At 41.6% G+C, this 11411-nt stretch overlaps 1 protein-coding gene across 1 annotated transcript; it reads right to left on the bottom strand.

The window, feature by feature from the left end:
• Positions 1-2: 2 nt before the first annotated feature.
• On the bottom strand, positions 3-10211 carry LOC108255540 (aminopeptidase NAALADL1). The gene is made up of 19 exons (XM_017451551.3): positions 9862-10211; positions 9291-9463; positions 7808-7926; positions 6662-6784; positions 5691-5883; positions 5513-5606; positions 5290-5394; positions 4153-4238; positions 3762-3881; positions 3306-3391; positions 2798-2861; positions 2489-2556; positions 2050-2141; positions 1861-1954; positions 1543-1624; positions 1284-1457; positions 1104-1191; positions 915-1007; positions 3-333 (listed from the first exon to the last, which is right to left on the bottom strand). The coding sequence occupies exons 1-19, from the start codon at positions 10062-10064 to the stop codon at positions 147-149; spliced, it is 2244 nt and encodes a 747-aa protein (XP_017307040.2). The 5' UTR covers positions 10065-10211; the 3' UTR covers positions 3-146.
• Positions 10212-11411: the final 1200 nt, after the last annotated feature.

The following is an 11411-nucleotide window of genomic DNA, read 5'->3' as shown; positions in this document are numbered from 1 at the left end:
TGTTCATGTATGAGTTTCTTTTATTATTTATTCCCGTTGCTAGTTATTAAATGATTTCTTTTATACAATTAGGACCGTATACAAAAGATTTATGTACAACAACAAAAGAAAACATCTTGTGTGTGCTGCTTTGATGAAGCCGTGTGTTACAGGGCAGCGTGTGCTTCAACGAGAGTGTGTGCCGCGCCGGAGATGGCCTGCGCGACGATGGACAGGTGCTTGTGCGCTTGAGCCCAGTCCTGCTTCAGGCCGCTCGTCCTCGCTTCCATCACGGCGTCTCCCAGACCTGGAAACGTGGCCAGACCGGAGGAGCGGGACGCCCAGATCACGTGCCTGCAGGAGACACCACGAGTGTTTACATTTATCTCGCATCACCACAGCCCAGAGGTGCGGAGTTCTGCACAGTGTGGAACTCAATGTGCAGAAGTACACTTCTGCACATTGTGGTGTTTTAAGAGGTGTTTATGGGTTTGTGGTTAAGTCCTTTGTGTGTTGAAAGAAGTGTTTTTAGATCAAGGAGCTCATCACGGTTGCGATAAATGAGTAGTGAATCGAAACTTTGAGCTTTCTAGAACAAACCATGACTAAAAATATGATATGATTCGAAATTATTCTTCATTATTATGTTAAATAAATGTTATTACTAAATACTGTACCGGTAAGTACTGTGTTATACCAGCTGGATTCTGATTGGTCAGAAGGTGTTGATTAGTGTTCTATATCAGCAGCTCTGACAGTAGTTCAGGTTTATATTTAATGCACTTATGTTATCGTTTCTGTGTAACATTTTACGGAAGGAGTCTCCAGCGTCAGCGTAAAGCTGTAACTTTGGGTGGAAGCTGTAACTTTGCTTCATCACTGCATGGTGGTGTTGAATATTTTCCTAATTGTCAACATAAGTCCTAAAACAATACCTGAATCCATATTTGTCAGGGAAGGCAAGCGGGTTCAGGAACGCTCGATCCAACAGCATGAGCTGGTCATTGATTCTGCGAGCTTTCAGCGGCCTGGCAAACAACAACAACGGCTTGTTTTTGTCTTTATCTGCAGCCATAACGTTTACACAAGGCTTTAGATCTCCAGCACGAATCGTTCTGACTTACGAGTTGCTCACGACATCCGAACTGCTGATGGTCTCCTCCAGACTCCGGGCTGCACTCCGGAATGATTTCACCGCTTCTTTTAAAGGTTCTAGCGTGAGAGGAAAAATAAAAGACCGTTTATATGTTTGAGTGCACAGTTGACATTATAAGGTGATGTGATTATATGACTGAACCCTGTACCCATGGAGATGCCATTAGCCGTCAGTTCTGCGTCAAAGTTCTCCACGGCTACGCTAAGATACTGCTCGAGAGTCTCTGCGTAGTCGCTACTTTTAAAGGGCAGTAAAATGCTGTCGGCTAGTCGCAACAGGACGTTCCCCGCCGTCCTCGCGACCGTCTGGTGACTGGTGAAGCCTTCATCAAGAGAGAGATATAAAAGTGTCACCAGGTGAGGGTAGGGAAAAGATGATGAAAATTGATGAAATGGTCACTAGCACACCTGGGTCAATGAATTTGTCCACGTAGTCGAACGTGTCGTACGCAGTGTGGTATGCAGGGTAGATACGTGCTCTGGTTTTGCTCTGGAACCAAAAACACAAACCGCTTTATTCTTGAAGTTTATTTTTAAATAAACGCCCACCTGTGGAAAATATAATTCGTTGAAACATTCTGAAGCTCTGTAAACACTGGACTTTTACAAAGCTAATGTTCGCACTACTGTACGTAGTTACACCCAAGTGCAGTCCCAGGAACTTTAAAGTCCAGGCTTAATTCATTTTTGCTAAAGAAGTTAGAGAGAAAGAGGTGTCTGACTGACCCGGTCATAAGTGTAGGAAATGTCCATGGACGATATTCCCAGGTAATGTATAAAGGCAGCATAGTCACTTCCTGCTCCTGTCAGGTATCCCATACTGGCCAAACAACAAAATAAAACTCTATGTACTGGAAACCTAACGTAAATAAATCTTTTTAAGTTATACTGAGGGATATGAATGGAAAGACATACTTGGGGATGAGTCCGTACGTGGGACTCGACCGGTTGGAATGTTGCATCCAGTTATCATAGACGGATACAGTGTCTGATCCAGGTATCTTCACCTGACAATGATGATGATGAAGTCTTTATTTGTCACATATATATTACAGAACAGTGAAATTCTTTTTTTCTTCGCATATCCCAGCATGCTAGGAGGTTGGGGTCAGAGCGCCCCTGGAGCAGAGAGGGTTAAGGGCCTTGCTCAAGGGCCCAACAGTGGCAGCATGGCAGTGCTGAGGTTTGAACCCCTGACCTTCCGATCAGTAACCCAGAGCCTTAACCGTCTAGCGACCACTGCCCCCCACACCTGTTAATAATGTAACACATTGAACGTTTCAGACATTTCACATGTCCATCAGAGATGTGATATAAAACGTGTTGAGGAGATGCTTGGGCCCCTGTGGCTCACCTGTTTGGAGGCAGCGAAGATGACGTGCTGTGCTACGGGGCTGGCCGAGGCACTCAGTGTGGCATTCGCTGTGTTAGAGGACCAGGATACACTGTTTACACCACTTCATATTACTCACCGCTCTCTCATGATGCTCTGTGCTACTTTCTGTAAGATTTTTGTGGCTGACTTCGAAATTCATTCCACCTTGCGAATTCTGATTGTGACATTTTAGACCCTCTTGATAAACCATCAAATTAACTCCAAGCATTGATCAGTGACACATCTCATCACCATCATGAGCTGATGAACAGAATAGTGAAATGTTACCAAACACAGAGATGTCCACGTTGATGTAGGCCACTGTTCTCTGGCTCAGCTTGCTTATGTACTCCTGATAAAAAGGGTAAACAGAATGGAAGGGTCAGGCTTTTTATTGGTGGGGAAAAACCCAGAATTTTCAATTTCACTCAAACTTGAACCACAATATCAGGTTAAGTGTGAATCATCTGAAGCACTACTATCTTCTTGGAAGATGATATTTTTTTCTTTTTGCTGAGCACAGCGGTGAGGCAGGACTGGTGAAATCCATCCTTTCTATGCCTGGTTTGTGAGAACTTCAGAAATGTGCTTGGAGACCTTTGGAGGTCTTCTTATCTTAATACTTTTTTTATTTTTTATAAACACTTTGAACTTGTCCAAACCAAGGAGCATTTCATACTTGATGAAATGATAAAAACAACATTCAGCTAAATAAATAAAAATGATTACACTCGCTCTAGCACCCTAAAGCGTTCTCTTTATGTGTCACAGCACTTCTTTACTTCTTTACTCTTACCTCAGCATATTCAGCAGATCCGATCAGACCGAATTCCTCGGCTCCCCAGCTGCCGAAGATCACCGTCCGCCGAGGCCGCCATTGTCCTTTCAGAAACCAAGAGAACGTCTGAGATTGACTTCTCAGGTGTGAACACAACTGTACCTGTACCTGATTTTTCATTATTAACCTATTCATTTTGTCGAAGATTATGTGAACTGCTGCTCGTGCTATATCACTCTGAGGAAAGTGCTATCTGCCATCTTCCTCATACATGAGCTCAAACATGCCCGCGATTGGTTAGTGTCACTCTGATTGACAGGGAAGAGTGCGTATGCCCCTCCCACCCAGAGAGCACACCCAATTACAATCTCCAGGACTCCCAGCCAGGGACATCATCAGGCTTTGAACTGTTTTGATATTTTGAACATCCCATATAACATTATAGTTTTTTGTTTTTAATTTGCGTGAATTCACCTGTCTTGACCAGCTGGCCCAGGATTCTGGTGATCTCCAGCATGACTGCTGTCCCGCTGCTGGGGTCAACAGCACCGTGTACCCAACTGTCTCTGTGGTTCCCATAGATCACGTACCTGTCTGAACACGCACACAGAAACAGGTTAGTGGGAAAAAAGATGAATGAACATGATCATTTTCTTTTCACGATTTTTTGAATGAACCCTTAGATGTAAAAATCAAAGAAACATTTTAAAAAATCACCATAAATTTTAATAAGGTTTCCAGAATAAAATAAAATCTATAAATGTCTCTATTAAGCTATTTTTTATTTAAATAATAGAGTTTAATAGACACAGTTTAATAGACCGAAACATGTTGAATGTACAGGTTGTACAGTTTCTCAGCTTACCTGGCTCTACACTGCCCCAGATCACTCCCATCACGTTTGCAGAGTCTCTTAATTCCGCCTTGTTGTACACGTCCAGCTGCACATCACTGGTGAACAAAATCAGAAACAAAGCCTGAGTCCAACTCTGCTTCTGAACACCTGCAGATCTTCTGAACATCAATTCCTAGTGGTCGGAGCTAAAGTCTACACTGGCCCACCCCCCTCTACATAGTTGTTTTTGAAACGGTCTTGAGAAGTTCTCATTAGACAGTCGTATAGTATTTTAGCAAAATAATAATAAGGAATAATAAGAACAAAACAGAACCCCACCTCAACTCTCAGCTTGTCATGAATAATAACTTGACCTACCAGTGCTTACCATTTTCTGCATAATATCTCTCAATAGCAGTGTTTTTGTTGCTTACATGTTAATATTTTGATTAAAAGAATAAATGTAGGTTGTCATTTGAGAATACCGATGATACTGGAGCTATCTACAGTACAGCAACCAAGGAGATGGATTGTAATATAAGTTTTAATCAGTTTAGAGAACAAAAAGCTTGAGAAGAGCTTACAGAAGGAACGAATTTGCTATTTCATATCATTCAGTTATGAGTAAGCAAAACATCTGAAGTCAATCCAGTGTTTTGTTTTGGGTTCATTTTTTTCTCTTGTATACACTGATAAATAGTTATTTAATCAAAATAACGTCCATAAAATTGTCCCGATATCTGCTTCACCTCCATTAGTGTCTGAGATCAGGACTCTTGATTGGGCTTTATCTCTTACACGGCTGGCTGTCTCAGAGGTTATTGTTCAGATAAGGAGTGTGAAGTGAAGGTTATGGTTACGTCAAGAAGAAAATCTGCGGCCGTGACTTAACACTTTCTCAAACGTTTAAGAGTTCGCTTTGCCAAAACAACCTGGATGACTTGACACAATCTTAAACAAACCCCTGTTGAGAAGAAGTGACGGTTCATTTGGGAACCAGGGTTCTGCTGCATTTTGATTGGTTAAAAGGTGTTGGTGCAGCTACAAATCACAGGTTTATATTAATGAGCTCGTTCTAATACGTTTTTGTAACAGCTTTACGCCGGGACTCGTAAGGTTTCCTCAGTGTTCCTGTCGAGTGAAAATGGAGAGCCAATAAGAACCTACCAGTCTTTAAAACGAGAAGTGTCTTTGAATCCCGGTCCACCAAAGTTGTACTTGCAGAGGAACGAGCCCTGCCAGGTTTCAGGAGCCTCAGATCCACCAAGCTCGCTGTCACAGTCATCACAAACGTTCATCAGAGAATTGAGAAATCAGTAGGTTCTCTCTGGTTATAACTGAAATCATTGCAAGAGACACATTGTGGGGGAAAACTCGGCTCTCAACTCACCATATTAAATTCATAGCATCTTCAAACCCTATTGGCTGGATGGGAATGGGCGAAACCCCAGTGATGTCCTTCTCTTCGATTCGGTATGTGCCATCTGGAATTGGGATTTGTTTTCATGAACAAATGGTTTCATGTACTACAATATATATTATATATTAAGTACAACACTCGTGGTTACTTTTGGCAGCCAGGTACGGTGTCAGCTGATCTCCAAAGCTAGTCGAGTAACTTCCTCTCTCGACACCGGATGGCGGGAGGTACCACGAGTGGGGGTATGTTTCACTTTCATCCGACATCTTCCCGTCATTGATGTCATAGGGATCTGTGTAGACGAGCACCCCGACGACTCCAAAAGGGGCTGCGTTGAAGCCCTGTACAGGACGCAAGACAAATCTAGTCACAGAAACCTAAACTTCCTCATGCTGTAGATAATGCCAAGGACAGTGCTGCTTTCCTCTACTGTTTTATTTTATTTTTAATCTTTTGTCCTTAATGTGTGATGATTCTCCGTTAGAACTTGATGTATAACTTCATCAAAGTGAATGTCAGGAGATAAAAGAGAAAATTTTAAGAGGCCAACATTCACATCATAAAAGGTAGCCATTGTTTGTGGGGCAACCAAAAAGCATACATCCTTTTTGTTTTTTCGTTCTGATGATACAGCCATCGGGGGCCAGAGGAGCAAAATTGGCCATGGTGGGAAGGCCACACTGTCACATATGAACACTAGCCAATTGTGGGATTTTGCAAGCTCATACATGCAGAAGACGGTAGATAGCACTTTCCGCTGTTACGTTGCCCCATGGAGCAGCAGTTCAAGATGTAGTAGTTGGCTTCCTATGCCACGGAGGATCCTTCTTGATTGGTAGCTTATGTTTGATGGAGGAGAGCTAGCTGAGGGAGGGGGGTTGGGGTTTTGTTGGGGGGGGGCAACGTGGCAGGTGACAAAATTGGGGAGGAATATGGTAGCCTTTTTGTACTTTTCTTTAAGACATCCTTTGAATATTTAGTGTGTATATTCAAAGTTTTACTCTAAAAACTAATATAGTATCTTGGAAAAAGCCAGGAAGATGGATCTCTCATGACAGGAAGTTTGTTTGCTGGTGACTTGTGACTGTTGTGTGTGGTGAGGTTTTGTGGTGCACTTACTTTATCAGCTCTTCCTGCTCCTCCGTATCTGACGATGGCGATTGTTCCATTTAAGCTGCCCAGGGTATTGTTTAAATGCACGTAGTCACTCACTTTCCCCTGGTTGGCGTACACAAGTTTTCCCTGTACAACATATAAAGATGTGTGTTTTGATTAAATGTCACGGACAGACGTGTTAGTATCCCACTAAGGTTGAACGTGTAGCAGCTGCCGAGTTTCCCCGACAGATTTGAGCAGCAGAGTGTGACGGCCCTGATAGCCTCAAAGGTCAGCAGATAAATCGCTCATTACCCAGTCGGAGGTCTATTAAACGCCGTTATCACCCTGCTGGCTGTTATTCAGTGACCTGACTTATAAAGGATGGGAGTGGGAAGTGGATCGTTTGGAGAGATGACTCGGTAGAGATAAGATATAAATCTGAAGTGAGTCACTTTATGACTGCTTATGAAAAGAGCAAGAGGTTAGTGATTCTTTCAGTGTGTTTCCTCAAACATTGTGTGTCAGGTGTGTCGTGTTCCAAGAAAGAGGTTGAAAAACAAGTATTTAACCCTTTAAATCCCACTGGTCGCAACTGCGAGTGACATTTGGACTCTCAGAAAGTTCAGTTTTAACCGAGAGCTCAGCTAACGTCTAACAACTTGTCTTTATAGCTGCTATAACATCAGTGATAACTGGAGCTAAATTGTTTCATGGATGTTGCACAACGTTTTAATGTAACTATAAACGGATAAAAAGTACAATGTATCATTTGTTTATTAAATAAATATTGTAATCTTTTGCAAATTGCTGTGGAAGGAGACAAACGAAGCACTTTGGCGCATGCTGTTATAGAAAAATAATCAACTCTGCTCCGTCACACCATCCAGTCGTTGATTATTTTCCTTTAACTGCGTGACCCAGTTTTATTCCTCTTCTTCTTTAAATGAAATGAATTCTGTTATGTTTTATTATCTTTGCTTCCTTTTTATTTGTTTGCACGATAAATTGAAATACAAGTTACCGCCCAGTTTTAAACAACTGCATCATACTGACGTTCCAGGCAACATTTCCGCTAACTTTCTTTCTTTCCCCACAGCATGACGCTGCTGAAAGAGTAAAATACATTAATTCACTCACACACGGGTTGGAAAGGATTAAGAGAGGCACCTTGGCATGTCCTGCAGGTCCAAAAGCGGCGTACGGCTGCACCACGTCCGGATCATTCTGCTCCGGATAATACGCCTTCTCTTTTTCTCGTATGGAGGCCAGGACTTCAGAACCTCTTACTGAAATTTCCAGAAACAGTCATTGCGTAGTCGATTCAGCCAACCCAGTTATTTAAAAACGTTTAATGGAATGTCAAGAAATTGGGTTTTCATAAAAAAATTTGGCATTTCGGGGGGGGGTGTTTTTGCAAATAGCTACTTTTACTTTTGTACTTTTAGTTAAACACAAACATTAAACGAAACTTTTATGAACCCCAGTCTTTTAATATTAATGCCGTTAATTATAGAAGTGTGCCAACGTCTTTATGCAACACTTTATTAGAGACAGCACTAAGTGACTGATAAGAGACCAAATCCAAATCATCTATGCTGTCCACACGCACTTGGTAATTTATGGTTGATTGACATTTATGTTTTTTATTCTATTCTTCCGGAACCGAACTTGGGCTTGGAGGGGAAGTGTCATTGGGTTCTTAACGTTCTTCAGAACGAGGGGAAAAATATAAAGAATAAAGAACGACTCTTTATAGCCGGCAAGTGATAACAGGAACTAACTTGGTCGTGTGACTTACACAATTTTTACATCACAATAATTACGCAGTTCTTTGGTGTTTCTACAGCACACTTTCCTCCTCACAGGTGCATCTCAAAAAATGTCAATATCGTGAAAAAGTTTGTTTTTTCCCATAATTTAATTCAAAAAGTGGAACTTTCATATATTCTAGGTTCAGTACACACAAAATGAAATATTTCAAGCCTTTTTACGTTTTCTTCTTGATTACGGTTTAATCAGGAGGCCTGACCAAGTAAATGAACATACTTTTCAGAAGGTCGACATTTCTGTATTATAAATTCTCTATTCTAATATTTTGAGATGCTGGATGTTTGATTTTCGTGAGCTGTAATCATCGAGATTAATATGAAAGTTCCACTGTTTGAATTAAATTATTGGGAAAAAACGAACTTTTCCACGATATTCACATTTTTCGAGATGCACCTGTATATCTGCAGCCTGTCTGGCATTTCAGTGCGATTGAGTAAAAATATCCAGCTACGTTCCATCTTCAAAACCTTGGAGTTACTCATTTAATAGCTAGAACTTAAAGGACTGTGAAAGCACCCATTAGCTCCATTTCTGAGGATTTACAGTCTCCATCAGCTTTGCTCCCACCCCCTAAGAGTGCGGTAAACTCTTATTGTCATGGTTACAACATTGCTGTTATCGTGTTTATGTGTGTTTTTGTGCTGTTATAGGAAAATAATCCGCTTCAGTGTAGTAAGAATAACTCTTCGTCACTTCATCACACCACCCTGTCGCGGAGTATTTTCAGCACCACACTGACTGTTTTATTCCCTACATCATTACAGGACCCAAGAGCAGGATTTAAAGACCACCATCTCTCCTCCTCATCAACGGGACTCACCCACAGTGACGTTATTCGGCTTGTCTTTGTCCGGGAAGGACAGATAAACTCTGTAATCCTCCCTCCATGCGGCGTCCAGCCCCGTGTCTTTGTCCTGCCATCGCTTCAGCATGTATTCCACTGTGGCCTCGTCCCCGGCCGTGGTGGCCATGTGGGGGACACGGGTCAGCGCCCTGGAGGAGGAAAAGAGACCAGGTCAGTCTCACCTGCCCAATAACACACACACACTACCACAACCTTAAACTCAACCTCATTTCCACCTGCTTATTACATTTCGTGACACAAGAAGTCTGTTACAGTTTTGTCCTTTGCACTGATCTTCATTTCTGTGGAGTTTAGAAGCTGAGAAAAGTATATAATGAGAATTCTGTTATATTCAAATGATCCGTGGTGTATTTAATAAATATATACTTACGCCAACTTCAAAACAAAGAAGAAAAACATAAGCAACAATTTGTAAATGTATTAAATACACAACAGAGAAGAAAAATAATGTTATTTAATGTGATGTGTATGTGGTTTAAATATACGTGATACTTTTGTCCACCTGCTTGTTTGAGTCACGACTTACTGGAGGTTTTCCCGAATCTGCGTGGTGTCCACCTGAGCGATGAACTTCTCGACGAGGTTCTCGTCCACGTCCTGAGCCACCTCGCGCACCCACTCGGGCAACGGAGCCGAGGTGTTCTTCTTGATCCCAAAATGCCCGATCAGGATCCCTACAGTGAAGACAGCCGCTCCACCCAGAGCGAACAGCAGCACCTTCTTCAGCATGGTGGAGTTCTCTCACAGCTCCTTCAGCGTCTACGCCGGACTCCGTGATCCAGAGCTACACTTCAACTCGTACGCTGCTGTAAGACTGTGACGTACGGGACGTTCGGTTATGGCCTGGCGCTCAAGGTCAGGCCCTTTTCTGAGAAAAGGGCAGGAGGTTTAACACCGAGATGATCAGAAGCCAAGATAAGACGGATCTTCTGAGACCATAAAGTTTACTGATTAATTTACTGAATTCGTTTCTTAGCTTGTGGACGTTTGAGTTGGACTTTATTCCTCTAAAAAATAAATAAATCTGTTGATGAGCAAAAGGTAAATATACACACCAGACCCTCACTGTAGAGCTTCTAGAGGTCATACACAAACACATTTTACTATACAATTTATTATTTTAGTAGGTAAATAAGTATTTAAATAAGTAAGTAAATAAATAAATAATTTAGTAAGTAAAAAAAAAAAAGTTAATAAATAGATGGGTATGTAAGTAAGTAAATGTATAAACAAACAAGTAAATAATTTATTAAGCAGATAGACAGGTTAAAGGCTAAATAAGTACAGCCAGGTCCATAAGTATTTGGACAGTGAAACAGTTTTCGTTATGTTGCCTCTGTACACCACCACGGTGGATTTGAAATGAAGCAATCAAGATGTGATTGAAGTGTAGACTTTCAGCTTTAATTCAAAGGGTTTAACAAAAATACTGCATTACCTGTTTAGGAATTACAGACTTTTTTTTTTGCAGAGTCCCTCCATTTTCATGACAAATGAATGAGATAAAAGGTCTGGAGATGATTCGAAGCATTGAATTTGCATTAGGTAGCTGAACTCTCAATATGCAGTCCAAAGAGGTGTCAATGCAAGTGAATGGGGCCATCATTAGGCTGAAAAAAACAAAACAAACCCATCAGAGAGAGAGAGAGAGAGAGAGAGAGAGAGAGAGAGAGAGCGCGAGCGAGAGCGAGAGCGAGAGCAGAAACTTTAGGAGCAGCCAAATCAACAATCTTTAGAAAAAATAAAGTGAATGATCGCAGGACTCTCTCTCCTCTAGCCAGGTCAAGAACACTCTGGAGGACGTAGGCGTATCATTGTCAAAGTCTACGATCAAGAGTCACCTTCATGATTGTAAATACAGATCTGTCAGAGCTATCAAAGCATCTCAAGGGAGGACAATTCAATTAAATTTTATTTGTACAGCGCTTTTTACAATGGTCATTGTCTCAAAGCAGCTTTACAGAAACATATAAACACAGTATACAGATTTTAAATGTGCAAATTTATCCCAGTTTATCCCAGTGGTGACGGTGGTGAGGAAAAACTCCCTAAGATGTTAAGAGGAAGAAACCTTGA

Source organism: Ictalurus punctatus, chromosome 22 (genome assembly GCF_001660625.3).
Source record: "Ictalurus punctatus breed USDA103 chromosome 22, Coco_2.0, whole genome shotgun sequence".
Classification (NCBI taxonomy): Eukaryota; Metazoa; Chordata; class Actinopteri; order Siluriformes; family Ictaluridae; genus Ictalurus; species Ictalurus punctatus.
This window is presented reverse-complemented; position numbering and strand designations above follow the sequence as displayed.

What these genes read in the sequence shown, in the direction of transcription:
- LOC108255540 (XM_017451551.3), bottom strand. Translation starts at nt 10,064, where the DNA reads ATGCTGAAGAAGGTGCTGCTGTTCGCTCTGGGTGGAGCGGCTGTCTTC. An exon ending in CTGGGGCAGTGTAGAGCCAG is followed by an intron (nt 3,882 to 4,152) that starts GTAAGCTGAGAA and finishes GTGCGTGTTCAG; the next exon opens with ACAGGTACGTGATCTATGGG. An exon ending in CCTGACAAATATGGATTCAG is followed by an intron (nt 334 to 914) that starts GTATTGTTTTAG and finishes TGTCTCCTGCAG; the next exon opens with GCACGTGATCTGGGCGTCCC.